The sequence below is a fragment of the Cystoisospora suis genome, assembly GCF_002600585.1.
Source record: "Cystoisospora suis strain Wien I chromosome Unknown contig_2080, whole genome shotgun sequence".
Classification (NCBI taxonomy): Eukaryota; Apicomplexa; class Conoidasida; order Eucoccidiorida; family Sarcocystidae; genus Cystoisospora; species Cystoisospora suis.
This window is the reverse complement of record NW_027154879.1, coordinates 113,364-141,236: the sequence shown is the minus strand read 5'-3', so window position 1 is coordinate 141,236 and position 27,873 is coordinate 113,364. Positions and strand designations below refer to the sequence as shown.

At 54.0% G+C, this 27,873-nt stretch overlaps 3 protein-coding genes across 3 annotated transcripts; 2 read left to right on the top strand and 1 right to left on the bottom strand.

Moving 5' to 3' along the window:
- Positions 1-2,557: 2,557 nt before the first annotated feature.
- On the top strand, positions 2,558-3,370 carry CSUI_004466 (uncharacterized protein). The gene has a single exon (XM_068064657.1). The coding sequence runs from the start codon at positions 2,781-2,783 to the stop codon at positions 3,237-3,239; it is 459 nt and encodes a 152-aa protein (XP_067923386.1). The 5' UTR covers positions 2,558-2,780; the 3' UTR covers positions 3,240-3,370.
- A 110-nt stretch (positions 3,371-3,480) lies between these two features.
- CSUI_004465 (nucleolar 25 kda protein) lies at positions 3,481-7,354 on the top strand. The gene is made up of 5 exons (XM_068064656.1): positions 3,481-4,088; positions 4,579-4,684; positions 5,095-5,188; positions 5,504-5,709; positions 6,080-7,354. Exons 1-5 carry the CDS (start codon positions 4,015-4,017, stop codon positions 6,569-6,571), a joined length of 972 nt encoding a protein of 323 aa, XP_067923385.1. The 5' UTR covers positions 3,481-4,014; the 3' UTR covers positions 6,572-7,354.
- A 2,089-nt stretch (positions 7,355-9,443) lies between these two features.
- On the bottom strand, positions 9,444-27,487 carry CSUI_004464 (tbc domain-containing protein). Its single transcript, XM_068064655.1, has 10 exons — positions 21,871-27,487; positions 21,410-21,557; positions 20,329-20,517; positions 19,452-19,756; positions 19,002-19,073; positions 18,384-18,466; positions 14,611-17,988; positions 10,582-14,017; positions 9,981-10,050; positions 9,444-9,567 (listed from the first exon to the last, which is right to left on the bottom strand). The coding sequence occupies exons 1-10, from the start codon at positions 25,576-25,578 to the stop codon at positions 9,515-9,517; spliced, it is 11,442 nt and encodes a 3,813-aa protein (XP_067923384.1). The 5' UTR covers positions 25,579-27,487; the 3' UTR covers positions 9,444-9,514.
- Positions 27,488-27,873: the final 386 nt, after the last annotated feature.

Below are 27,873 nucleotides of genomic sequence, written 5' to 3'. Positions count from 1 at the left end.
TTCCCAAGCCGATGTTTTGGGAAGCGTAGAAAGAAAGCCCGGATTCGCCCTTGGTGGTGAGGGTTCTTCGGCAGCCGCAGCCGGGCTCGATGCTGCCGAAAAGTGAGATCGTAGCTGTAGGGGTGCTTCGCCCTGGCCACGCACCCCGAATGGAAGAGGGACCGTCGGGTGGGCCGCCGGCAAGTGCCCGTGAGCCAGCACGGCCGCGATCAGTAGCAGCCTAGACATGCTGACTATTTGTGTGACGGGACACTGGTGGTGAGGAAGGCCGAAAACGGGGCTTACAAAAATGATGCGGCAGAGGGTTTCTGGGAAGCCGGTGGCAGTTCCAACGACAAAGCAGCAGATGGGAAGATACAAACAAAACACCGGGCTACGACAAAAAAAGATAAAGCAACAAAACAAGGCGGGTTAACACACGCCCAACCCTCAAACAAAAACCTAACGGGAGAACTGTCTCACCAGCAGCGGTCTGCAGGCCGCCTCAGCTGTTCGCAGGAATGTTACGTCCGTGGCTGTCCGCTGACCGAACGATCAACTTGTCGCTGCTAGCGTCAAATATGACTCTGGCTCAGCACACATCTTGCGCGCTACCTAGAGCTAAGTACTCCGTGCCGATGAACGATCTGTTCCAGCAAAAGTTTCTTGCCAGTCACCATAACTCTGCGAATCATATAAACTAAAATAAAAGCAAATACACACCTCCAATTTGTGGTCAGTTCTGGACCGCCTTGTTGCCGCGGCCCACTTTTTTTCTTAGGACGGAACAGTACCATCGTCTAACGGCGCGGGTCCACTGAACACCACGGCGATTCCGCTCTCTTCGTCGTTCTCCGTAGAGAGGCGGTGGCCTTCCTTTTTCTTTTTATTCAGAGAACATAGTCCCCAAGGCGAATCGGAGGGCGCTGCAGTTAGTTTCTCCGGCAGCAAGGGGTTTCCACACTGAAAGGATTCGACAACGTTCTTGGCCGAGAGCCCTGAGCGTATATCAGATTTCTTCCCTGGTTTTGCTCGCGGTCTGAACAGAAAGTGGGGACGCTCTCTTCTCGCGTCTCTCAGAATGCGAGCACGGCTGAGACCAGGAACTCAGTACAGTCCGTCACACATAGACGAGCGCTAACAGTTAGAAGCCTTTCCGGCCCAAGGGTTTTCCCGGTGTGTGGGTTGCACATCCAGTCTGTACAAATCCCGATGGATTAGCCCAACAAGACGCGGCTTAGAAGGGCTCCGCCAGCGCAAGTTAGAAAGGCCCGTACGTTCGCACTAGGACGCGCTCCCTTTTCGGCTTCAAGAATGTGCTGACCTGGAGTGTACTTTTAGTGGAATTTCAGTGCCCCGCCGTCTGCGAGCTTACTTCGGCACCCTTCTCTCATGCGAGGTTGCGAATGTCCTGACCAGGGAAGAGAGGAATTTTGATCAGGTGTCAACCGTAACGCGGGATCACTCTGCTTGTTTCTGGTTCCGCCACACGTGCGAATAGCTACCGGTTATGGCGCTGAAAACACTTTTCATTGACGCACTGAGTCCTACGCGTGCTGCGCTCTCTGGATGTGCCGGGCGATGCGAGTCAGGAGGTCCGTCTGCGTACCAGACAGTTGGTCCTCGGTTTTGTACCCGGGAACCGGTGTCCTGCTGCTGACCGAGTCGCCCCTCTGCCTACCCAGTTTTCACAAGCCACCGGCCTAGGTCACTCGGCCACGGAAGAGCGAGCCTTTTCCCTCTCCCCCCACCCATTCCCTGTGGCTGCCGATGCATAGTAGGACCTCCTCCAATTTTCAGTTTCGAACTGAACTTACTGCCAGTACAAGAATTGGAAAAGCGGTATGGCCACCTCATGACCAATACAAACTCGGGCTCGTGCCCACAGGTGATCTTTTGGATCAGAGGCGGGAGACCGAAAAACAGATCTTTATTTGGCACTGATGCTTCACCACCGCGAGCACTGGCGACTTACGAAGCTCGCTAGGACCAGATAAAAGAACTCATCCACTTGGCATTCCACCGTGCCGCTGTGCGATGCACTGTATGACGAGTGCAATACAAACTCAGAAAGTTCTTATCTGTCCGTTCGGGACCGAGGGGTCACAAGCACAAGTCTAATAAACCTACACCCAAGGGTAACACTCCTTGTCAGGCGAGTGCACCACCCGCGAAACCAGCGACTGTAGAATGAAGCAAATGGTGTTATCTCGGCTGCTGGCCGGCGTAGTGTTACCTAACCCTGGTCGGCGGAAGCAACTCGCGCGACCAGCCAGAGGTACTCCTCGGTCAGGGGGAAGTGCTGAACTCGGGAGCGTCGCTGGTGAACAATTTCATTTTCGCTACCGGGAAACCCGACAACCCAGAAGGCCGACCGTGCTTCAGCTCAGCGGGCCACCGCAGCCTCAGCTATCTGATTGCCGGCAGTCTGCGACGTGCACTACGGCGTTGCGTGTGTGGTTCAGCAGATCACCGTACCTGGTGTAGCGTAACAGTTAGGATACTCTCGGTCACGCTATCGAAAAGAAGGAAACAAAGAATAAAGCTCCTCAGCAGAAAAGTACCTGCAGGAGATAGCCACCGCCTTGGTACGTTCAGACAGCTCTTTCACTACGGGGGACCCCACTTTCCCTGACTGGTTTTTCCTCAGAAGGAAACAGAAGGTGGAGACCGAGAAAAAAAGGAAGGGTACGAGAATCACAAGGTGCTCTCCTGCTTCTCTTTTCTTCTTTTTCCCGTATCCGCACTAGTATCCCAATTCTTTCACACTTATTCCACACGCTGCTCCGGGGCTCCTGAGGATGTCTGGGCCTGCCCCGAAAGCTCGGCTGCTACCGGAGTTACATCTGCCCTTCTGCAGCCCGCGCGTTCTTACGGCGAGTCCTTCTCCCCTTTGCCACAGCCCCGCTGCTACTCACCGGAAAACTTCCAACTGGGTAAAGACCTTCGGATCAATAATCCGTAGCCGGCGGCCAGCCGTTGAAAAGCCAAAGGGGTTCCCGCTCATGAGTAGTCGGAGGGTTCTGTTCCGCTCCGCATTATCCGTACAGCGCCGGATTGCAAGTCTGCTGTCACGGTCACTAGTGGTAGTCCACCTGCTGTCTCCCGGGGTGGAACCTGTCCCCCGATCCGTAGTTCGGTCATTGTCACTCCATGTAGTCGTCAAGAACAACAACACACCGTGCAGGCGACCGACACTGCACGCTACTACCTCACAAGGGCCACAGGCCCTGGTCCGCTGGTCAGGAAGATCCCGGTAAACAAGCTGGAAAAGTGGCAACCATGATTTAATCTCTTGGGAAGTGGCACGGCGTAACATCAGGAAAGTTTCTTCGCGCGCTGCGGAATGGACTACGGTGGCGAGACTTGTCCAGTTTGCCAGGAGGAGCCTGCCAATGGGGGGCCAGCAAGGCAAGGCCAAGCTGTGGCCGGCGCGACGGCCTCGGTCGTTCGTGGGAGTGCTAACCACCCACCCTGGGAAGAGGCTTATCTACATAGAGGGGAGATACTGCTTCATTCTGTGGTCCGTAGAGTTGCGGACTCAATCAAGACAACGGTTCGCACTTCCAGATCCTGATTTGCATACCTAGCGCAGGCCAGGGCAGGTGGCGCGGTTCCTGATGGGCTCGCTAGACGCGTGCCTCGTGGGGATGAAGGGGGACAAACGGAGTGTGAGCTCGTTTCGTTACATCAGCTCTACTTGGGTCTGCCGGCCACGTGAAGAGTAATTTTCGCGCTCTCAGAGTATTGAGACTGACTTGCGAGTTGCAAGTACGAGCAGGAAATCTGAAGTAGCAATTGAGTGTGCGATTCTCAAAGGGTGGAGCTTCGATCCTGCTGAATTTGAAGCCCACATGCATGCGCGCTTGCGTCGAAGCGGCTATTTAGACCTCCTGGACAAGCTTGCAAAGGAGAAAAATAGAGATCTCATTCACCTTCTATAGTGTTTCCTTCCGCATTCCTGGTGGGAACTGCTCGTGTACTGCATGAAGTGGTGTGCGGCTCGGCAACGTTCCACAGCAGCACACGGAGGAAATGAGATCCAGAGGACGTCCGAAGAAACGGCCGGGAGGCCAGCCTACCATCACATTCGATCCTAAGGCCCTCAGGTGAGTAACCCTTCTCCAAGTGCGAACTAGAGGAGCGTCTGACTGGACCGCGCGAGCTTGCTATCCGGGTCTTCGGGCCCGGGACTGCTCACGCGACAGAGCGGTCTTTTTTCTTAAGTTCCTCAGGGCGGGCCTTGCCATCCGTGTACCGCTTCCGCGGACGAGCCGACCCGTCTTCTCAGTGGCTTTCCGTCTGTACCTCAAATACTGACTTCCTGCCGTGACATCTGACCAGGCGGCTTCTTAGCAGCGTAGCCAATCAGAGCCCCCTTTATACTTTGAGAATAGGAAGTGCCTGCAAGGCTACTCTCCAGAGACGATTCATTTTGGACGGCTGCGCGCGGCAGTCTGTAGCGGGGCCTGCAGGCTTGAGGGCTTCCGCCTCAGCGGCTATAAAGGAATGTCCACCAGGGCCGTCGGACACTCAAGGGTGTAGGCGCTCTGGCTCCGAGGTGGGCATATTTCCCTTCCACAACTGATGTGTCTGCAGCGAGTTCGTTACGGGCTTTTCGAAGCGAAAAGCGCAGAGGCGCGAAGCCGCGGCTGCGCAGAAGCTCGCCAAAGAGAAGGAGGAAAGGCGGCGCTTGAGACGTGAGGTGAGGTTTTTTTCTGTCTCCTGAATAAATTCTCCCATGCTGCGCGTCCCTATGCTAGAAGGGCTCGGCACGGGACGCCGCCGCACACAACTCAGTGCTGGGCTTGCCGCAGACAGGCTGAAGTTCTTTTGCGTGTGTGGCCCTTCCCAAGAACTTTCTTGGAGAGTGGAGTGATGTGACATCGAAGTCCGGGAGACGAAAAGAGGGGGAGAAGCGTTTCACCCTGGATATCTTGGCTGGCGCTTGCGGCATGTAGCAGGAGTGTAGACGGAGCCGGCCTGTCTGTATCAGTAGGAGTACAGAATTTGTCGAGGAACTGCAGCTTCTGTTTGAAGCGGTCTTTCAGGCGCCGCCGCAGTGTCCGCGTGCATGTTGTCAGGCGCTGCTGTCATGTTTCTTTTTTCGCTCAGCGACAGGAGCTCATGGAACAACATGTGACGGTGCTTGAAGTGGCTCGGGAGAAAGCTCGTGACTGCGCTTCGAAGTCCAGCACACCGAGGAAACGTAAGTTTCGATGAGACGAGGCCGCTTTGTGTCTGACTTGAGACACACCATCATTTCTGGACAGTCGCCCCGGAATGGGGTCTCTTGGCTACTCATGGTTTGATGCGACACAATAGCGAAGACGCCCACTGCTTCTCACTAAACCTGGTGAGCGGGGCCCAGTCTGACAACAAGAACTGCCTTGAGCCCCACTGGAGAATCGAAGTGACTGTCTGGTCGGTTTCAATAAACGCCGGTCAAGAATCATAGAGGTCAACTGTCTTTTGCAGACTAATTGCCTGTTTGTTCGTCTCTTGCCCCTGTTTCTGCACGCAGCAGCTGAAGTGGAAGTGATAGACGCTTGGTGCGACAGTCGAAGCGAGAATGGTTCAGTACAACGAGCGGTGCAACATAGCCGGCGAGGCAGGACAGACCACTTCGTTCCCGAAGAGTCTCTTGAGGCAGGAAGAGCAGGAGGACGCTGTCGGCCAGACTGGAGAGCCGCTGAGTCAGGCCGTGTAGCAGCTGCTCAACCCCTGCAGGTAGGACCCAGAAGCCAGTGATTTACAAAGGCTAGAGGTGCCAGGAGCAAGCGGCATTACGGCGGGAGAGTACGGTCAGTCTCTATTTTCTATGCAGATTGCACTGATGAGTTCTTCTCATAAAATCTCTGGACGTCCTGGTTCCTGCGGTTGGTTTTTTCTTGTCCCGTGCTCCCGAGGTTTGTTACTGCCAGTATGAAGCGGAGGGGCTCGTAGCGCCCCTTCGAGCCCGAAGTAGCTGACTGCCGTGGACGCACCAGACAAATTTCGGTTTGAGCATAGCCCCGCACAGCAAAACAGTGGCAATACCACCACTTTGTTTCCTTCGAAGGTTTCTTCTTGGTGCTTCGAGAATGTCGTCCATGTGCAGACGACCTACCTGCTGCCAAGCTCGCCCGCCGGAGGTGACTTACACGGTAAAGGGGAACGATCTGCGGACAGAAGGACTGCGCGTTTATCCGATGCAGATGCTGGGGCACCCTGGCTTCTCGGCTGCACAGTCACTGCATCGGTGGGTGGATTCTTTGGCCCAATGGCCAGTGTCAGTGCGCCGGGCCGAGACGCTGGTCATGAGTGTCGAGATGCGAAAGCACAGCTCAGACAGGGTGGAACGAGTTCCGAGATCAGGACCGACCACTCCCAAGACGATCATCCACGCGGCTGTTTGGCACTGAAGGAGGGTGACAAGCAGGGCCTGCGTAAACCGGCTGCGCTGGCAGGAGTCCGTGCTGGCTCACGTAAGCTGTCCCTCAACGGGAAAAAGAAGCGAATGCATCAGCCAAAAAAGAAGAAAGGCTTTGTGCGCAAGAAAGCTCAGTCAAAGTCGGCCCGTGCTCAGGCAAGCCGTCGGAGGGGGGGTTGAGATACTGGGTGGAGTAATGCAAGCGACGAAGAGAGAGGTGAATGACAGAAGGACCAGCCCGAGTCGGCAGTCAGGTTCGTCGCTGCTACTTCGTCTGCGTGGGGGCGCCTGACCACGCCTTCCTGTCAAGGCTTGTCGGTCTTTGCATGCTCCTCCGTCCGTTTCTGCCCTGCCTCTGTTACTTCGGGCCTTCCATTTCGCAGTTGGTGATCGAGGATTCCCATCCTTCTCATTCGGCGGAGGCGCCACTTTGTCTGCCGCCCTCCGCACCCGGCTGTAAAGAAGCCCCCTCTTCATGTTCCCCGGACTTCTAGTGTATGTTGGAAAATGCTACTCGAGGCCTTCCGCCTTCACGCATGTAGCGTTTGCTGGCATTTGCGCTTTCGCGACTACTTCCGGTTTGTCTACTTGAGTCAGCGGTCAGGCGCTTTCAGCTGCTTACGTTTGCTTGCCAGTTCACCGAGTAGGTACTTGTGAAACTTCCAGGCCCGCTCCTCCGGTCTGCCCAGTCTTCTGTCGTGCCTTCTCTTAAGTCTGTCCTTTCGGGCCGCAAGATCGGCTGGAAGTGAGTCATTGCCCCACTCTCTGCCGAGCGAGGATCAAGGGCGCCTTGGCAGAACGCCGCCGAAAGACGTGGCTGCGGCCAAAAGATATGCCGCTGCAAGGGACAAAGCGTTTGGCCAGGCTGCAGCTGCGCTGGGAAGCGCTTCTTGGACACGCACTCTTTAAATATCCTTAGGAGGCAACTGAGTCATAAAGCTGTCCCAACTCACACGCCCTCCAGTCCGTATCCCCATGCAGTTTGCTTCAACCTGACTAAGGCCATGCAGTGTAGCTCTTTTTGTATATGGACGCTGTCACTGGAAGGGAACCGATGACGGCGTCTTCGCGCCCCCCTCTTAGTCCTGTCACTCGTTTTCATTGTCAGTGGAGAGCTGCGTCTCTGCCATTAGAAAGGTTTGGGCCTGCATGTCTTGAGGCGTTGATTGCGATCTACTCATGAACCATAAAGTCCTCTTCCTTCTGGAAGCGCCTGTCAGTCTGGCCGGCACGTGCTGCGAAGGCCATCGGTCAAGCGAAAAGGAAGCTTCTCTGTACCTCATATGTCTGGTCTTCTCAGCGCGCATGACAAGGTAGCAAAGGGAACAGTTGGTACCGGGCTGGCCAGTGCTTACTAGAAACGGCAGATTGATGTTGATGATTTTACTTGCTGAACGCAGCTGTCAGGTGGGCATGGCTGTTGTAATAAACGAAGCGGGCCCATAACTTCTCAGCGTCCTAGACATCTACACGTTATGTGTCAACGTGAACTGACAAGTAAAACCATACCTATTCTACACAGGTGTCGCACAGTACCTTACGTGCATGCAATAGATGCGTCGACGGAAACTAACGTATCTCGATCCTCCCCAGTGCTTCCTGTCTGGGCCGCTCTTGACGCGTACTTCACGTAACTACACGGCTATCAGAACCCCTCAGCGAGAAGCCTCACTTCCTTGTCGGGCCCTGACAAGCCGCCAAGCCCCGTACACAATGGCGAGAACCTCTACAAGTCACATCGGGTAGGAACAAGCCGCTGAGAAAGGCGGCTGCAGAACTGCTCAGCACACCAGACCATACCTGGGCGTGCGAGAGAATCATGCTGATTCTCTTTTTTGCGTGCCCGCGGCTTCGCATCAACCAGGTGATTGAAAAAGTTAAGGCCGTCTCTCTCGTTCCTCAACGGCACGCTTCAACATCCACGAAAAACTGTTTACTCACATCCTCGAAAAAAGAATCCGAGTCGGTCGGAAATGTATTCGCAACGAAACGAAAAAAAGGTACGACCGTGCCACCGGGGCTGCTCCGAGTGGCTGTACACTACATACCTCGCCGCGAGAAGCGGTACATACGATCTCAGATGTAAGAACTGGTTTCACCTTGTACAAAAACAGAGACGGGGAGGGCTGGCGCCAACAACAGCTCGTCGTGTAATGAGAGAAGAGATTTTGAGTTGTCTTCCTCGGCGATAATAGCGGTAATACTGCCTTCCCGTGGCTGTCACAGCCTGCTCAGAGAGTGGAAATCGGGGACCACCTCACGAAACGATCCTTGGTTAACTTGATTACAAGAACTACTACTCTGGGTCCCCGACCCCGCGCGTAGTTTGTGCTTTTCCAAAAAAGGAGCCTTCAGGACGTTCCGGCCTCCGAGTTCGCCCTGTACTCCACAACTCCGGGATAATTCTCACTAACTGGGCACCGAGGCGCCACCATTCAGATAATCCCTTTCGCGACTCTAGGGTATAGCCCAGCTAGCACTGCAGTTCGTTCTTGGAAAATCGAATAAAAGAGCAACCGCATACTCTGGCCATTACGTCCAGAGAAACGCACAACTCGCTGACACAACCCGTGATGCGTCAGAAATGTGCCGGGTGACCCGGGCTTCCAGGTGCTGGCTGGAGAAGAGAAAGAGGAGTTGCTCGTTGGACAATTCGCCATTGACCCCACCAGTGGACGCCGTATTCTCTTCCTGCTTTTGTATTAACAGTCGAGGCTTCACTGGTGAGACCCGGCGTACTTAACTCCAGGGCTAGCAACCGACAGAACACGAGGCAGGAACGACCCTGCTCTGCGAGCCTTCCGAAGTCTGGAGGGTGGTCGACGGCGCGCGGAAGCTGGCTTCACGTAGGCCCCGGACGACCCCTCCGGCAGAAGCTGGCTCCATGTAGGCTGTAAGGACGCCTCCGGCGCTGCCAGGACTGTAACTCTGTACACTCCTTTACAATATCACCTCTCTGCAGACTGGCTATTGTTCCGTCAATCCGGTTGTTGATAACAAAATGCAGATATTTCAGAAAACAACAGCCCTGTGGGTGTAGAGGCTGCCGTGACTGAAGGCAGACGTGAAGTTTCATGCCACCCAAGCCCCGGTTCACGACCTAGTTCAAGGGTCGAGCAGAGTTCATTTCGACGTTTTCTGCGATTGCTTCTGCATCTTCAAAATTCTATACATACCTGAGAATCGACAGCGACAAATAGAGAAGCAGTGCTTATAACTGACAACCAGGACAAAAGTACGACTGAACTTGGCCATTGATTATCCTCAGTGTGCCTACAGGCCTAATGGCCATATCAAAGGGGGGGGACGAGTGTTGAACAAGAGCCCAGACACGCCTGGACCGGTGGATGTGTGACTTCGTTCTGCCTCGATACATCTACAGGGACTTCAGAAGTCAGCTCGCTCCAATCCACGTGGTACCGTGCTTCCCAATACATTCACTGGAAGGCTGTTATGCTTTACAGTGATGCCGTACGAGACTGCAACCGCCAGACGACATTCGAGAGTTCATCCAATTAAGTAAAGACGACCATGCCTGCTCATCGCTTCCGTCCTAGGTGCGTCCCTCCATTCACTGAAACGAACCTACCTCGAACGTGTTCGATGCAGTCGTGGGCGGCAGGAGCGCTCTCGAATCGCAGAACCATCAAGGGCTGGGTCTGAAGAAGCGTGTCACAGAACACAGGATCACACGCCAAGTGTTGAATAGACGAAAGGAACACAAAACTACGACTTAACCCGTGTTTCCGTTCCGTTACAGGAAATTTGCATGCCATGAATTTGTCAAGAGAAAGCACGAATCATCCTCCACAGTGATATTCAGTTGCTCCTGGAAATATGCCCTACACCGAGGGAGAGCTCCCAAGACAGTCAGCGTCTGTAGAAAGCAACGTTCTTTACCCACCTCCATCAACAACCACCACAGACTCTACGAAGGAAGGCTGGGAGCCTCTGTCTCTGTGCAAACCCCACTCATCAGGACTCCGCTGCACTTCTGATGAACGCGGTATCAGTCTGTTGCGCTAAGATGGGTGTCCCATTCATCAAAGTGTTTATTAGCTGGTCAGGCTTGGGTGTCCACACTTTTTTTAACATGGCGAGCACACCATTGAAGGCGTACCGTCTCTACTCGTGTGTACAGAATGAGAGAAGACCACCCTCTTGTATAGTGGTCTTTGTACGTCTCCTACCTTGTTCGCATTGAAATAAAAACAAAGCAGCTTAGTGTTATTCTTCTTGCTTGTGATTTTCAGGATCTCCGAGAGCTCAAACGAGGCATACACTCGGACAACTTCCTCTAGATGTCCCTCATCATCATCATCATCCTCTTCGCTGCGTGCGCAGCTCTCTGGTTTCCTCTCAGCCTCAAGATTGTCCTTCCTCTCGGAAGCATTCCTTTCTTCTGCGCTGCCTCCTCCGCCGCCCTTTTCTGGCACCAGGCCAGCAAACCTGTCTACTTCCCTACCACGAATGACCCTACTGTCGTCTACCATGAAAGTTTCTGCCGCCCCATCGGCTTCTTCATCCTCCTCATCGTCTTCTTCCAGTTCTCCGTCTGCATTACTCCCATCAGTATCATCACTCTCTCCTCCCCCCGACTCGGGCTGGCTTCTCCCGGCATCTACCGTTCCACGGCGTACAAGCATAGGCACGGGAGCGCTGACGGTGAGCAACCGCCCTGGCGTGACAAGGATCCGACAGCTGGATAGCGTAGGCCTGTTCATATGCCATTCCTGCAGATAACTGTACTGCTCTCCAAGACCCGCTGCGATAAACTGCCCAGCCACGGCAGATGATCCAGACCGCATACGAAAACTCGAGGACCCCCCCTTCTCTGACCCGCCAGAAGTAAGACGTACTGACGGGACAGAAGACTTGCGTCCGAGAGAAATCCCTGAGCCACTAACGGAATGCGCCTCCGCTTCTCCACCTCGCTTTTTCCCGTGCTGGCTCGAGGAATCCCCGGTGCTGCTTCGAGATCGCGAAGAGGTGTTAACCGCGGACGAGGATGTACATCCGCCTGTGTGGGAGCCGACGCAGCTGCGATCCGACGACACCGAGGACGACGAGGCAGCTGAGGAAGATCCGGAGAGGGAGAGCTTCCCGTGCTTTGAGGAAGAACTCGCTGCGGAAGAGCTGAATGTCTCTTCGTGAGGAGCAATCGAACAAAAGAAATACTCTGTTCCGTCATCTGGGCTGTCGTCCTCATCAGCAGAAGACTCTTCTTCCCCAGTCGCTCCGGACGCCTCTTTCACTTCCGATGTCGGTTCCGCCTCATTCGCTCCCTGTTTGTCAGCATCATTCCTCGAGCCACTCCGCGTTTCCGCTGAAGGCTTCCGGCTATTTTCCGACTTTTGTTGTGCTAATGACCCCTCGTCGACCACAGCGCTCCCCGGAGAAGCTGACTCATCTTCCTGCTCTCGGCAGGTCGAAGAAGGCCCGCCTTGGTCATTTACACTTGCTCCTACCCCACCAGAATCCCCGCCTTCTGCCTGTCCTTCCAGCATCTTGTTCTCGGCACCGCTTTGCTCGCTGCTCCAACCGTCTTCGATCGTTAGTCTGCACCGTCTTAAGTCTCTCCGTTTGACAATCTGTCTCGCGTGAGTAAGAAGTTCCGGAGAAGGTTGCAAGACGCCTTCTATGTAGCAATGGAAAGATCGGAGCTGTTCCGTGTGTGGAGAGGTAAGGAGATCTCTCCAACTTAGATAGTATAAACTTACTGCTAACGTCGGAATGTGAGCCAGTGTGCCGCTCCGTAATAGAGGGGCGGAAGCATAAGGAGACGGCATCATCATAGGAGAATGTCCTCGCTCATCCCAAGAGGTGGAGTTGCCTTTCGGCGACGAGGTACTTGGACGCCTTCGTTGAGTCACAGCGGGGAAGTTACATGATTCAGGCAAGGCATTACCTCCCTCAGGAGACGTTCCTGCACTCCCACCGCTTCTTCCTCGGTTCTCAGACGGCGGTTGTCGAAGATCGCTGGCTGACAACGGAGGAGCGCCGGTGACGACGGTATTCGAGTGCGCAGAGCAGCACCACGGCACAACTGCCGTTCCACACTGCGGGCAATTGCTCACTGGAGACGGAGAAGGTTGAATGTGTCTCGATTTTCCTTTGTGGAGAGCTGAGGAAGACGGCAGGGAATGTGTGGAGAGGCTGGTCGCAGGGAAGAAAGAACGGCTTCTCCTGCTCGACGAACTTGAGGTTGTAGTGGAGGAGACCAACTGTATCGGCGGATAGGCGCCAGGGACAGGTGGTCCAACAGAAGGCAGGGAGCAATGACACTGAGGACAGAACGGCGGAAGGAAAAAAGCTGACTGGGGAGACGTGTACGAAATAACAGGAGGAAGCTCTGACACTGAGGTTAATCCTCCGGGCACCGAAGAAAAGTGACTAACAGGAAGTGTACGATGACCGCTCCCTCCGCCAGAAGCTGTTGTTGCCACTTCCGCAAGAAAAGGACAACCTACCGGTGTTGGCCCCTCTCCAGGATGAGGACAAACCGGCCAGCCCGAGTTCTGTCCAACCCCTCCACAGTACAGAGAGGCAGCATCATAGCACACAACAGAAGCCACCCTATCCTTTCCTCTTGGCTCGCCTTCTCCACTCAGGCACAAAGTGCCACCTCCTCCTCCCGAAGTCGAGCTAGATCCCGTAGACAGGTGCGGCGAGTCAGTGTTGCTTACATGAGGATTGCGTGCTGTCGCATTCGACAATCTTCGCCAGGCTCCTAGAATGCCACCGAATCCCATGCCCCCCCCGCCTCCACTACTTCCCCCTCCTCCTTGGGAGAAGGATGATGACGAAGAGGCAGCCGAGCTTGAGGTCCAAGAGGCATTATATGAAGCGTCTTGCTTCTGACTACCCACAACCGTTGACAGTTCCCTCTGACTTGTTTTGTTCTGTGCGCCAGTGGTGCCTTTTGAACTCTCACTGCTCAGGCCAGACTGGGGTGACGGGCAAAAGCCTTGTACGCCGGCTTCTTTGTCTTCCCATCCCCCTTCGGCTCCGGTGCACAGACCTGCATCATACGTGCCTCCATTCCCATTGCCTTGTTGAAACCCGAGGCACCCACCTGCTGGTGAATCGTTCTGTGCAAGCTTACACAAAGCTTGTGAACGACCCGACACCGAGCTGCCAGACGTGTCTCCTCCACTATGGAGCAACTGTGCTGTCTGAGGAGAAGTCGAGCGCGGAGAAGACGACGACAGCCCCACTCGTATAGGAAGAAGAGACGAAAGAGAGGTTCCTCCTCTCTTTGAGCTCACTGGACGTGAGCTGCTACTACCACTATTACTACCGTGTCTTCCCACTGCCCCTAGAAAGCCAGAAGTACTCCCAGAGGCACCAGAGGCGAAGGTAGGAGACGACAAACGAGACGTAGAACGCATGTCCATGACTGGGGAAGAAAGGGAGCTTGACACGGAACTGCTCCGGCTCCCTCTTGCTGAGCTGCTACTTCTACTGTCTGTTCCATGACGGCTGTGACCTCCATTCCCATTGTCCGCACTGCCATCGTCTGCACAAATCGGGCACGTCGAAGGATTATGATCTACGAGCTCTAAACCTTCTTGCAACGCTAGGTCATGACAAGCCCGGTAGCCGCCCTTCGCAATGCTCACCCACCTGCATGCAAGACCGTGAGGCAGTTGGAAGTCCACAAACGAGAGTGAGCTGATACATCGGACCACACTATACCCGGAAGGAATACACAAGAGCAGCTCAGGCGGTATATCGTCACAGCTACGCTCAAAGGACGGACGCACTGTCGCCGCCGGAGGGTGCGGCACAACTTGATCGACTCCAAGAATGAATGAACCTTCCACGACACGAGGATGATGTGGTGACAAAGCCACAAAACACGGGTAGTGAACAACAGTCTCTGAAAAAGGTCAACCATAGCGCTGAAAGAGTTGTCAGGAACGATACGGAGTACTTGTAGAGTTGGTAGTAAAATACTCGTTTTGTGTACCAGAAAGGGAGGAGAGAGATCTGATGAATTCAAGTCTTCACAAGAACGCGGAGAAGGATTCCTCGTTAACAAACGAGGAATGAACACACATCTGTCCGGTGATCCCACCCGAGGCACCCATTACGTTCCTTACTTCACTGGAGAAGAAATGCATGTGCGAATACACGTAAACGCGTCGATAGAAAACTCTACCGCGCAACTAGCAGTATGCTAAGCGCAACATATTATACACAGAAGAGGTTCTTACCGAACGTCCATTTCCTGAGTCAAGACGCGGTAGACTTCCATTGCGTCTTGGTAGCTCTTTTCATCAGCGGTAATGAGACAGACATGATGTGACGGTATCTGAACCTTTTCCTCTTTGAACGCCTTCGCGTTTTCGTCTGGGGATAACCCCCTACTATAGAAGAACCTTGGACTGGTTGTGCCCGCTCCTAGCATGAGAGACGAGAGAAAAAACTGTGAAGAACGACCATGAGAATGGCCCTCTCCATCTTCACCACTCCCTCGCAGCCGCTTTCGTGAGTCAGATTCTGTCTCCACACTCTGATCTTCATCTTCGTCTGCTGTACCAGTGCTGCTGGAGCTGTCCTCCGCAAGGTCCACTGCTTCCCCTTTCTGTTCTCTCGCCAGCCGGGCTTCCTCTTTCAGGAGCTGTGTGAGAGGAGAACACTTTGGCGATATCCTCTTGGAAAGAGCGTTACTGTCATGAGAAGTGACTGCAGGAGAACCGTACGCAGACTCGCTTCCGCTCCGTTCTTCTTTCCCTGAGCTGCCCCTCCGGCTGCCATTAACATCAGGAGATGACGCTCTGCTGGGATCGAGTGAGTGTGATTTAACACGTGGGGCTCCTCCTAGTTCACCACTAAGAGGAGACTTTCGAGCCTCAGGATGAAAACCATTCTCATACGGGCGTCCCCCAACCGGAACTCCTATCCAAGAAGTCGACACCTGGGAAGCACACGAACTGTCAGGGTCAGATGTAGCTTCACATGCAGAGACTTGTACTACAAGAGACTGACCCTCTTCGTTGCATCTTCCTGTGGGGGGAGAAGAAGGAAGAGACCCATTATTACGGGAGATCGACAGATCACGTGACGACGTTGAATGGGAGTGAGCAGCAGATTTGAAGCATTTGAGATACTTCAGCGGAGGTACATCTCCGTCGGAGAAACATTTACGGTAGCAGACACAACATGGCGCGGCGAAAGATGATGAGGAAGAATTGGAACACCGGACAGAAGAATCATCATCTTTGATCTTCCCATAAAACTCGGAGAAGGCATGGCGACACTTCTCCTTGCAGTCACTGTGCAGTAAGCCATGCCTATGCGAATTACTACGCAGAGCCGCCAGCTTCCTTCGTGTATGCAGTCTCCTCTCCTCAGGTGTCCCAAGACGTCCACTTCGTCTTCGAGCCGAGCTGCCTTGTGCCAGAACGCAGACCTCTGAAAAGTGGCTCTCACTTCGCTTGGATCGCCGTCGTGTCCCCGGAGAGGTCCACGTATTTTCTCCAGTCTCGGAGGATGCATGAGAACTCCAGCCTCTTTGACTTCCCTTTTGCCGCCGAACATCAAGTGATAATGCCGTCCCTTTTTCTAGGTCTAACACGGAACGTGAAGTTGTTTCTCTCTCCTTTCTTGTCCCTTTTGTATCCGTATGCTTCTCTCCGTGTCCTTTTTCTCTTGATACCGATCCCTTCGACCTAAAGCCCCACATCCGCTTCTTCTTCCCCGTGCCTGCTTCCTCTTCCTCACGCCTCGCTTCCCCGGCTCTTTCCGTTCCTTTTCCATCTGCTCCAGGGGCCTCTTCACGGTGATGCTCCTCCTGTGTCTTTTCACTCCGCTTCTCCAATGATCTCCACGCCTCCAGCGGGGTGACAGTAGTACGGGAGTCTAGAGAGGCAGAAGAGACGGATTCAGGCTGTTCCCAAAAGTGACTCGCCCCTCCTGTTGACGGGCTGATCCGATACAAGGCAGGATCATCGGAGAAGTAATCATCGTCAAAATCGGAAACCTCCTCGCTCCCGCGCTCTCCCTCCGCCTCCTCAGTCTTCCCTATCTGATCTTTCCAGAAATCATCCCACACGAGCGAAATCTCGTTCTGCACCGGACAAGGCCATCTCGTGCCCAAGGACGGCGTGCTGACGGACTTATCACGGTAGTGCGGCAAGGCTGTCAGTCTGCGTGTCCGACTGGAGCGTACACTCGGGTAAGTTCTCCGTGTGTACAGCGAAGAATTTCCTTGTCTACCAAGTGACAGTGGCACCCGCTGGATCTGTTCTCCTGTTACTTGGTCCTCCCCGCTTCTCTCTGAACTGCCACGTCGACTGCCGTGAGCCCTTTCTTTTCTTCCCAACAGAGTGAGGTTATCACTCTCCGATGCCGGCGTGCAGAGAAAGCTTTCTTCCTGGTACGCAGAGCAAATCTCCCCGGATCCTTCCCTTGAAGGAGCTGAGAGCGATGATGAAGAGATGAGATAAGATGGAGGACCGAGAATCTGCTGTGTACGTCTTCTGAAGCCCCGGAGGAGTCTCGATGCTCCCCCACCCCCCCCACTGCGTGACGGTCTTGAATGCGGCAGCATAACGGAAGGAGTCGCGTCTTCAGTCCCTTTCTCTCTCACTCGCTCTCCTCCACCTGCCGCGACCACGCTAACACGAGTCGGAGAGTTCTCTTCGTGCCTCTCAACTTGAGACTGGCGTCCATCACATCCCTCGTTCCCGTGAGCAACAGTCGCAACAGCTGCTCCATGTTGCTGGCTCGAGCGTCTTCTACAGCTGTCTTCTTTGGCACCCGAAATTGTGTTAGAAAAGCTATCATCCCTTCCTTCGTGACGGTCGTATCCATCTCTCTGTTCCAGAGGACACTGAGAACCTCCTCCTCTGTTCCTTTCCTGTCCTCCTTTACTCCGAGAAAGACGTGGTCTCGGCGACCCTACTCCCATCCCTGATCCGCCGCTCTCGGAGCCACACGTACTGCTATGGGGGCCGAATACAAACCCTAAGAGCTGCTGAGAGCCACTACTGTCCAACATCCCGGAAGACGACGACCCGGTATACACATGCGGTGAGCACGTCGACGAGACACTTGACCGTCCGCCCCCATGAGAGTAGAGGCCAGGTGGACTCTCGAGATCTCGCGTCTTGTGCTTGACGCGAGACGAGCGAAGACTCGCTAGGTGGCGCAATCCAGAAAGGTTGAGAGACGACGGAGAAGATGAGTGTCTCGGATCGGAAAGAAAGAAACTTCTCTCATGTTGTTGTGGATCATACACTCCCAAGAGAGCGGCTATTGCAGCTCGCCAGTCACTCATCAAATCGATGTGAATCGCGGGTGGAAGACGCCCTGATTCGAAAAACCATACAGGACGCAAATCTAAAATCAGCATTTTCCACTGCGGGGGTACATGCACTGGCGGTGCTACCAGCCTTGGGGGCGGCGACACGCCAGCGTCGCTGAGGCTGTTAGCGGACAGTTTAGATATCCCTGAAGGCGGACGTGAAGTATTGCCACGGGCCGTCCTGAACGGAGAACTTGACGGAGAGAGAAAGCGAGGAGTAAGAGAAAGAGACGGAGGTTTTGACGGCCCTCCCGTTGGTCGTCCATTCAAACCGTAGGCATGGCTGCAAAAAAGACAGAAGGCAAAAGTGTACGCGCCTCTTCCCAGCATATGAACCGTGAGAGACTACACTTGTGTTCGGCTGTATCTTGGTCGGGTCAGCTACCTGGCAAAGCCGCACGAGTCAGTTAGGAAGAACATCTCCACACCCGTATTCGACAAGGTTCTGCCAAGGATTGCCCGGGGCCGTGCATACGTACAAACCAGATTTTTTTCACGCATAGATGCGGACCACACGCTAGAAGCAACCGGAGGCGCAGATCGGAAAGCGCACCTGACTGGCGCGTCACCTTCAGCGACCCCGTACACCTTCATATACGCCACACCGGTTCCAAGTTCCTTCCGACACAGAAAGAGATGGGAGACTACAAGGAGAAACGGCCAGGAGTTGACGCTTACTCAAGGACTTCCTGAGGGAAGGTAAAAAACGCAGACTCGGACTCGAGCTGCTGAAGGTGCTGAGGAAATGCGTCCCGCAGACCCTGCTGAAACACACACGAAAAGGTGAACCACACATAATAAATAAACCAGGCGAGAGCGTGACTGAGTAAAGTAGTCTGGCAAAGGGTAACGTCCCCCGACCCGTATCTCTCTGTCGCCTCTCATTTAGATATCCACTGAAAGCGACGCAGGACTGAAGAAAAACGACTGGGACACCTGGTCACGTATGTGTATCTGCTGTCCCGGAACTGCGGTGTTGGGACTAATGCACGTGAGATTCACCTGGATGTAGCCGAGACCATGATGTGCACCACGACGCATTGAGACACTCAGGATAAGTCGATGGACACAACGGTGACTACAGTAGCAACGCGTCGGGACGGAAGACCCTTGCAGAGTTCTTTCTTTCACCGATCGATCCTGACTGTTGCCATGTCGGACGGCAGGATTCCCGCAGCCTTGGATAGGGTTAACAAAGGAGCGAAAGAAAGACCTTTCACCATGAGAACTGTACATCTCCAACAGAGACTGTGCGAGGACAGAGCGTGGGCAGGTAGGAAACAAGCCGTTACGTACCTGTGATGCAAACATGCGCTGAGAGAAGCTCATGGGTGTCTGGGACTTCAGTTCCTTTGCCAGCGACCAGAGCTGCATAAAAGAAAAGCGAGCACAACGCGGTAACTGCAGGACATCGTAGGAACCTCCGCCGTACAGCTCCTCCCTCGGAAATGTTTCATAGTAAGAAGAGACAATGGAGTGAGCCTTCTTCCTTAACGAAATGCCTAACTAGAGAGACACACATCCTTTCCTGAAGGCCTGTTTATCCTGGTAACGGATCAGTTATAGAAGGCCTAATCCCGAGAAAAGGAAAAGGCAAATACTGCAGTTGAGAGTTCTCAGGTCTTCCCGTTTGGGCAGCAGCTGCGTCCAGCTAATCATCTTCACGCGTGAACCCGGTTCCTTCTTTCCAGACGCTCCTGGTATACCAGTCATTCCTGGTTATTTTGGGTGCTGATCGCTTGGTACCTGGCGAAGCTGGTCAATGGAGTGTATTGTGATCTTGGACAGGGTTTCCGGAAGCTGAGACACTTCGGTCTTCATGATGTCTTTCCGGAAACAAATTAAGAGGGCGAGGCCGATGAAAGGAAAGAAATACTGATCATTCTCCACCAGGTATTTATCCCACAACGCGAAGAGGACCAAGAGACTTGTCTTAGACGAAAAGAGCGTTAGGAACCAGGGGGTTACATACAGCTCCGGGGTAACAAACTGGTTCTCTGCGTGAGTAAAACGATAAACACCACCAAACGCAGTTGAGGAAGAGTGAAGACCTGACATCATGTACACTCATACGGACACAGCTCGAGAGTCGCCCTGAGCTGTCTTCTCAACTCCTCAATAGGCCGAACTTTCTCCAACCCAAATATTATATGAGGCGCTCGAACTGGATGTCAGTTCATTTCTATCACACAGTTAAAGTGTAATATACGACTCGCGCTTCCATGTCCCCTCCTCGGTCGACAGCGATCTTTTCCTTCCTGCGTTCGAAAACCTTGTCAGTCTTTTCTCCATGGCCCCGCGGAAAAACTCAAACTATTGAAAAAGATCATTGTTTAGTACTGTGGCTATATACATATCTGGTAGTGCCTAACTCAGTTCTACATCTTACGCACAAGCAACACGAGTCGTGCCATAGAATACTTAAGCACTGTAGGCGACCATAACGCGTTTGACTGCATTCAATAAGGACCGGTCGCTCCTCTTTTCATCTTGACCAGTGACACATGAGGCTGAGTGAGCCTGACCGAGGACGGTGAAGATCATACAAGGGGTGTCAAGACAGCCACCACGAAACTGTACTACATAATCCGTAACAGAATGGGCGAAAAAAAACGCCACTCACCCAAGAATTCGGAGAGCGCTGGATCATGATAGGTAAGGAGGTGCTTGAACAAATGAAATGCACATTGTAGACTTGTGAACTCATCGTCGCAAAACATAGCTGAGAGATAGCGGTTTACAAAGGCTTGAAAACAGTGGAACACATCCGCCACCGTGAAACCATTCCGATCTTTCAGATAAAGGAACGGGGCTGAAAACAGAGGGACACGCGAAAGCGCAGAATGAGGTAAACGAAGAGTTTGAAAAAGACTTGATCTTATGTATGAACGGCCGAGAGTGCAGGCTGAAACAACATGTTTACTAACAACAGACAGACGGTCACTGAAGTTGTTGAGCTGGTACTCACGCAGGAACCTCCCAGTTCAGCTGACGGTCTCTGCTCTCCACCGGCTCTGAAGGCTGGAATCGAGTATGAGCACAACCACGCAACAGACCCCCAGCTAGTCTCCAGACTGCCATGTGATTGCTACAGTGGTTATCCACCTCGGTCAGCCAGCTGCTGCCCTTCACATTCACGATCAGCTGAGACTCGATGCCCTCAAGATGAGAGCCCCGTGAATATATAGGCGAAAAGCCAAAGGGAGAGACAAACGAAAAGACGTGAATGTGAAGAAGCATCTTCTTCCGAACCTCTCGGCGTAACCCTGTCCGAACACGACATAAGAGAATGGCAACGATGTACGACACCACGCCCCGGAGCTGGCAGATTTCTTACACCACGCAGCACGCGAAACTAGATACGATATTGCAAGATGATAGACCAGAACTGCGATTCGGGAAGACCCATCTATATGTGCAGAACACGGAGGCAACCACAGCTGAAAGAATACTCTTACTTAAGGCTCCCCAACAGGAATATAGTTCAACCCCTGCTGCATGATCACACATGTACACAGGGGCAAGGTACCTGTTGTACGTCAGCACGTGCGGACGAGATCGAGACAACAATGACTTCTGTAGCTCCAGAGGGGGGGGGGTTAAAAACCTCACTCACTGGAGAGAACAATGGATAGACAGACTTGCTCCGTCAAGACACTATACGAGTTAAACAGGTATATCGGAGAAGACACCTGTGTCCTTACCTAGTAGCTCATTGAGACCCTGTTTGTACTTGATATGGTATGTCTTGCAATAGCATGTCAGAAGCCTCTCCATCCACGCTCGATTGCATGCGTCACGATAAAAAGCTAGCGAAGCACGAGTCCGTTCCACGTCGCTTCGGATGACGCGCTGTAGTATCAGAACACAAAGGTAAGTGGCCACGCGAAAGGCTAGTGGAGTACCACTCCGAGGTATCGCATCGTTTCTCTGATCAACAACAGTTCTGAGACACACAGATTCCGGCAATACAGAAACCCTTCCTACGTAGACTGCCGCTTCTTCCGGCTATGGGTCCCCAGTTGCGAACCAGTACGAGTAGTGGCGCCCACCTCATGTACGTTGTCAATGCTCTCAGCCATAATACCAAGCTGACCACTGACACCCGCTGTAAATGCGCAGTCCCGTCTGTCCTTCCAAACGTATCCGCAACATTGACGCATACCTGGTTCGGCTCATCCAGGGCTGTTTCCCTGACAGCCTTTGAGAGAAGAGCGTCGCGATCTCCATCATGTTCAACACCCAGGACGACCTTCCACGTCCTACCGCGCAAGTCCATAGAGATACCTGAATCCATCCGGGCGACAATACATCTTACACGCTCTACAAGAGCCTCCTTGTCCACCCAGAGTCCATGGAGAGGGCGTTCCTCTATTCTTCCACAGGTGATCTGCTCTCCTTGAGGAGTTTCTCCACTGACTTCTTGTCCTTGGTTCTCTGTCCGAATCTCTGTCTCTGCTGCCTGGACTCCCTCCTCATCACTCCGTTTAGATGACGCCTCCACTGTCGACTCCTTTTTTCTCTCTCCTCCACAGGTTGTACCTTTCGTCGTCTTCCTTTCTCGGCGGGCTTGAGTGTGAGCTTCTATTGCACAAAGGAGTTTGGAGAGTTCCGCTTCCAGTTCTTGCTGCTTTTCAGTGGAATGTTCACGCGGAGAACGAGAAGACAGCCGTCTTCTCCCGACCTCCGAAGCATTGAACCCACCCTCGTCTTCTTGGAAAGGAAAGGTTGTCTTATGAGGAAGGTCAGCGCTGACACCCAAAGATGTGCCCGCGCGTCTAAGAACTGTCGGGGTTGGTTCGCGTGATGTTCCACTCGGAGACACTTTCAACACATCCACAATCTCCCCATCTGGTTGAGCCGTGGAAGAAGAGCAGCCGCTGTCATTTGCCGGCGGAGGAGAATTGAGAACAGAGGGAGGCGAAGGAGACAAAGGCGTAGAAAGAGAACTGACTTCAGTGGATTTCACGCTGTCCGCACATTCTTTCCCACTATGCCCCACTTCACTACGGGGGTCCTTCTGGTCTGGACAGGACAGCTGCTCCCCAGCGCCTAACAAATGAGGTTCACAAGGAGGACACGACGAAATGCCCTGATGTGTTTCCTGTTCCTTCTCTCCATCTCTACGTTTGTCTGCTTTCCGTACAGTGGCGAGTGTTTGCGTGACCAAGAGGCCTGGTAGATTCGCCGCGGGGGCTGCTTCCGCCAAGCACGCCTCCCCGCCTCTCTCCTCCTCATGAGAGTTCTTCGCTTTTCCTGAGTGCTCGTTCCGGACCTTAGAGGTGGCATCTTCCTCTTCTTTACCATGTACACTCTCCCTGTTATCCGGCAGCGACGGAGGGCAGGCAGGAAAAGTGGGAAGTGGTATAACATCGAGCAAAGTTCCCTCGAGACTGACAGGACTTGCAGAAGCACCAGGACTCTCCGGGGTATACGCCTCTTCCGGATGACGCAGCTTGGCAGGCAGTACTGGTGGCGTAGCAACTTCGATCGTATCAGACGAGACTGCATCATCAAAACTTTCACTAGGGATACCGACTGTCGCACCGCGAGACGCATCAATCCTGTACGCGAAGTCGAAAGTAGAGTTCGCAGGGTTGCAACTCATGGTGGCTACATCACAGTTATTTCTGTAGCTTGCCATAGTCTCGGAAGTCGGAAGGGAATCAGTGGGTGACTTGGCAGACGAAAGACAATCCGTACTGTTTTGTAGAGAGCTGCTCGAGGCCGAACAGGAAGGGGTTAAGTGGGTAGGAGAAGAGGAGGTACACGAAACCAAGGCCGATGACGGCGACGGCAACGTTGAGAAAAGAGATGAACAGCGGGACGAAGAGCATGGACCGGAAGACGAGAGAGCACATGGAGAGGAGGGTGCGTCTGACAAAACGGCGAAAAGAGGGAGAGACACATCCGCTTCCTCTTCCTCCCCCTCGGCGAAAGTGGGCCGGTTGAGGGCTGACGGACAATGAGAATCACACGTAGAGCTGCTGATCTCATTCTCGGGAGACGGAAGGCCCCTGGGGCTTGGCAGAGGAGAATGTGCTTGGGGCGAAAGAGAAGGGCACGCGGGAGACACCAAAACGGCTGACGACGCAGGAAAAGAGGGGAGAGATACGGAGGAAACGGCTGCGGAGATCTCCGGAGAGGACGAAACAGTACGCTCGCCTGACACGTTATTGCCCTCCGCAGAAGCGTCCCCTGCAGACTTTATCTCTGGCTTTGGGAACTCTGTACGGCACCTGGGGGGAAAAGACCAACGGTGTTGCATACCACAGTCAGGACCAGGTGTGACTGGCGAAGCTTCCGTGACGAGAGAGGAGAAAATATCGCCACCTACTGCTTCTTCGGCAAGTGTCAAATACGCCTCGCGTCTGGAACTGCAGTTGCAAATCTCCAAAGCATCATCAACTGACTGCTCTACCTTCTCTCCTAGGCTGGTCGCTCCTTCCGCATCTCTCAGTGGACCTGGCGTCAAAGACTGCTGTAAGGTGCCGCTATGCACTGTCACATCTCTCTCGCCGAAGCTTCCCGTGCTTGCGCTTTCCAAAAGAATTTCCCTCTCACTCATGGTACCCTTGAACACATTTCGCTCCGCTGTAGATAAACGACCTCCAGGCCAGCTTGTCATCGAGACAAAGTGTCTCTCACGGATACACGTTTCTTCTAGGACAGAACGACTGGTGTCGGCTGTCGTGTCCTGTGCCCCTTCTTGGCTTGCCTTCTCTTTCCTCGGCGCATCTGCTGCATCGATCGCTTCGATTGCAGCAGGTAAGTTCCCTTCCATGGAGCCCGCGAAGATCCCCACAACACCGCCGCCGGCGCCGCCAGAATGCGGGAACGCCGACGGAAGGCAAAAGCCAGGAAAGGCAGGAAAGACAGGCAGGTGCGCTGAGCTGGAGAATGACGGGTCACGACATTCGTCCTCTTTCCTCCTCTCCTTCTCGTGAACTGGAATAATCTCTTCGTGTGCAAATGGACTACCTGCATCGACAACTTTAGCTCCCGTGTCCAACGAGTGTCCGACTGCGCGTGGACTCGCAGGTTTCGTTACCTTATCAGTTTCACGTGGGACCGAGGCGACCGTGACAGGAACCAAGCGTGCCCCATCACCACATGAGTTCTCGGCTGAGCAACCCCCGCACAGGCTTCGCTGTCTTTTCTCCTCTGTACCAACAGTTGGAAATCCCAACCGTCCATCCCCCCCTTCCGGCTGTAGAGTTAGTGGACGTCTTACGGCTGCTTGGGTGGCCAGCAACCGATGAGGCGACGAAAACTGAAGAAAGCGATCAATCTCTCCTGAAGGCTCGGATACGCCTGCGGACGCTAAGCTGCGAAGCAGCAACGACGACGGCTGCGTGCCGGTCACGCTTGGTACTATTTCATTGACAGCACGAAGATTCCGCACAAAGCGGGAGACAGGGGGGTGGAGTTTTGCTCCGACTTCGTTCGTGAGGAGCCTCGTTACTGTGTGGTTCTCCCCCCCCCCGGCCTCTATGGATGAGGGGGCACGGTTCCCTACCTGCTCGCTGTTGCATTCGAGGGCTCCCCGCGTTGACCCCCCTCCGTATCTCACAGCGAGCGGCGAGATGACAGGCCGTTGCGTGCTCTTGACGTTCTGAAGGCGACGATCTGTGAACGCACGTCCTCCCGGCTCCACCACAATCTTCAAGGCTTCTCCCACCACACAGGAGCGACGGCGGCTCGGCACAGCAAGAAGCGAAGAAGCGGAGGCCCCGCCGACCGCCCACGTGTAAGAAGAGCAAGCCGGTACAGTATGCAAAGGCGGGCGACACGACTGATGAAAAGACGGTTCACAACATGGAGTGGGGGCCGAAGGGGCCGACGATGGAGATGGGATCGGGGGCTTATACATGATCGAGCAAATACATCGCCATGAGGCTTCTTGAACATGTCAAAAGAATGAGCGGCGCAAGCGAGAGGACGAGAGCAGCTGAAAGAGGCAGGAGTGACAGAGAGGACAAAATACACTCGAACAAGAAGTCTCCATCGCACGGAAAAAAGCCCTCTTGGAGAGGAACAGTGGAACTGAAAACACCTCCATTACATCTCTTTCCCTACTACTCCTCGAACGCTTGAGACTGAGGAGGGCACCACGCAGCGGCTTCGTTGCGATGACGGTTTTTGCTTCGGCCAAACAGGCAGAAAAGAACGGTTTAGGTGAGGTAACCCGCCGCTGTACACCGATATGCTCGAGCCGAGGCTCCCTGCATAGACAATACACCCGGTAGACCCACGTCACGTGCCTCCGCAGAGAGGAACCTGCGGCCGCAGGGTATCCACCGGGGAGCTCCCTGCGGATGTGGGGGTAGCTTGACAACTCGGAGTCTCCGAAGCTAGAGAACAAGATAGTCCCGGAGAGAGGTTCTTCAGATAACACCTCCGCAGCTGCGCGAACGCATCTGAGGCCGACGAGGGTCCAGATGCCCGCAGCTCATGATGAACAAATGACCCCCTGGTGCAGGGGCGGCCGACACCGAGTGTGTGTCCGCCACTCCGCACTACGAACCACAAGACTGTGGCTCCCGCAGCACCCGGTGCACAGTCGAGTGGTCACCGGTTGCGGTCGTTGCATTTCTTGAGAAAAGAGGCTTTACTAAAACAATGGCAACTAGCGAAAAGATGACGAGGGCACGAGACAGCGAATGAAAGAAGTTTGAGAATCAACAGCTCCGAAAGGACTGGAAGTGTGGACGCACTGCATCTATAACACGCATATCTCGCGGCCAGTCTCCCCAACGACAAGTCCCTAGTGAGACCTACGCGCCACGCGGGTCATACTTGAAGACGCACACCACCAGATGTGATTCACATGTACTGTACTTCGCCTCAGATGGGAAGGGACACCGAAGAACGAGGTGTTTTTCTCGAAGTGCCGATCGTAGGAAGCTGACCCTGTTCCGCACTTCGGAGACGAGGCTTACAGGGAAAACGAGGTCAAACCTGATAGGCCGCCGGTCAGACTACCCCGCTATCGAGGCTTGATATTCAATCAGAAAGAGAGAAAACGAGCTCCCATGTGTGCTGGCTAGCGCGGACTACTTTGAACTCACACGAGCCGGGAGCGGCGCACTTTCTTTGCGCCCCGCCGGACTTGCATTGCTTTCCCGCAGTGGCAGGATATCCCAAAACGGCAACCCACCCCCAAGCGAAGCAGACACGAAGAGCGCGTGGGACCTGCCAGCTTGATTGTGACTGGCGCCATTTTCAAAGAAACACTCTAGCCGAGATGGAAGACAGAGTTTACAGCGCCCCAGTCCTCCCTTTGACAAATTGTTGCACACTGACTAAGTAAACTGTCGGAAAGAAGATAAAAGTCCCGGTTTCTCGAAAACAGACAGATGAGTTCGAAAGCCCGCACTTTAGGAAAGGAAGGAATTCCGCAGCACGAGGCCCGTAGAACGCCTAATCAGCCGACTTTGCCGAGGTGAGATGCATCCGTAGCAGGTCAACTCCAGAGCCACACGGAAGAAGGCCGACACGCGCACTGATGTAGACGCCCTCTGTCTCTTCAGAAGAGAAAAAACTGGACGCTTCCGCTTTTTTGCGGTGAAAAGGTCACGAACTAGTAAAAAACACTAACATCGCAGAGGAAGCCATCCTGTCGGGTCTGAATCTTATACATTCACAGCCAAGAGAAAGACGGGAGGATGAGGACTGAAGTACTCCCGGCAAGGAGTCTTGAGAGGAGGAGTTCCTCCTGGCGGTCGGGTAAGTGTCGAACAAAAAGAGTTGAGAGACAGACAAGGCGCACAGGCGAAAAGGGAACGCGGATCCTGTTATCCACCCGAGGCGCCGACCACCACCATCTGTCGCTCTCTCACCGAGCACGTGGCACAGGCGGCTGCGGCGCGGCGCGTAATAAACAGCAGCAGATCCTCAAGCGGCATGCAGTCGATCCTTATCTCCAGAGCGAACGCGGTGCTGCCAATCCTGGAGCAACTCATCTACTTTGCGCCTGTGGCTAGACACAAAGCCGAGGACCCTAGGAATAGACGGACGGCTTGCATGCAGCTATGACGCTTCGGACACTTGATGCAGGGCCGCAAAGTACAGCAGTAGGTGGCGTTCGACCAGATCCACCGAACTCCCGAGAGGCACCCCCCTTCGGAAAAGACACAAACAACGCTGAGGCGGGTGGGCCGACGTG

What these genes read in the sequence shown, in the direction of transcription:
- CSUI_004466 (XM_068064657.1), top strand. Translation starts at nt 2,781, where the DNA reads ATGTCTGGGCCTGCCCCGAAAGCTCGGCTGCTACCGGAGTTACATCTG.
- CSUI_004465 (XM_068064656.1), top strand. Translation starts at nt 4,015, where the DNA reads ATGAGATCCAGAGGACGTCCGAAGAAACGGCCGGGAGGCCAGCCTACC. An exon ending in GGCGGCGCTTGAGACGTGAG is followed by an intron (nt 4,685 to 5,094) that starts GTGAGGTTTTTT and finishes TTTTTCGCTCAG; the next exon opens with CGACAGGAGCTCATGGAACA. An exon ending in GTCCAGCACACCGAGGAAAC is followed by an intron (nt 5,189 to 5,503) that starts GTAAGTTTCGAT and finishes TTCTGCACGCAG; the next exon opens with CAGCTGAAGTGGAAGTGATA.
- CSUI_004464 (XM_068064655.1), bottom strand. Translation starts at nt 25,578, where the DNA reads ATGTATAAGCCCCCGATCCCATCTCCATCGTCGGCCCCTTCGGCCCCC. An exon ending in CCCTGGATGAGCCGAACCAG is followed by an intron (nt 21,558 to 21,870) that starts GTATGCGTCAAT and finishes CTGATACTACAG; the next exon opens with CGCGTCATCCGAAGCGACGT. An exon ending in TTTATTTCAATGCGAACAAG is followed by an intron (nt 10,051 to 10,581) that starts GTAGGAGACGTA and finishes ACGCTTCTTCAG; the next exon opens with ACCCAGCCCTTGATGGTTCT.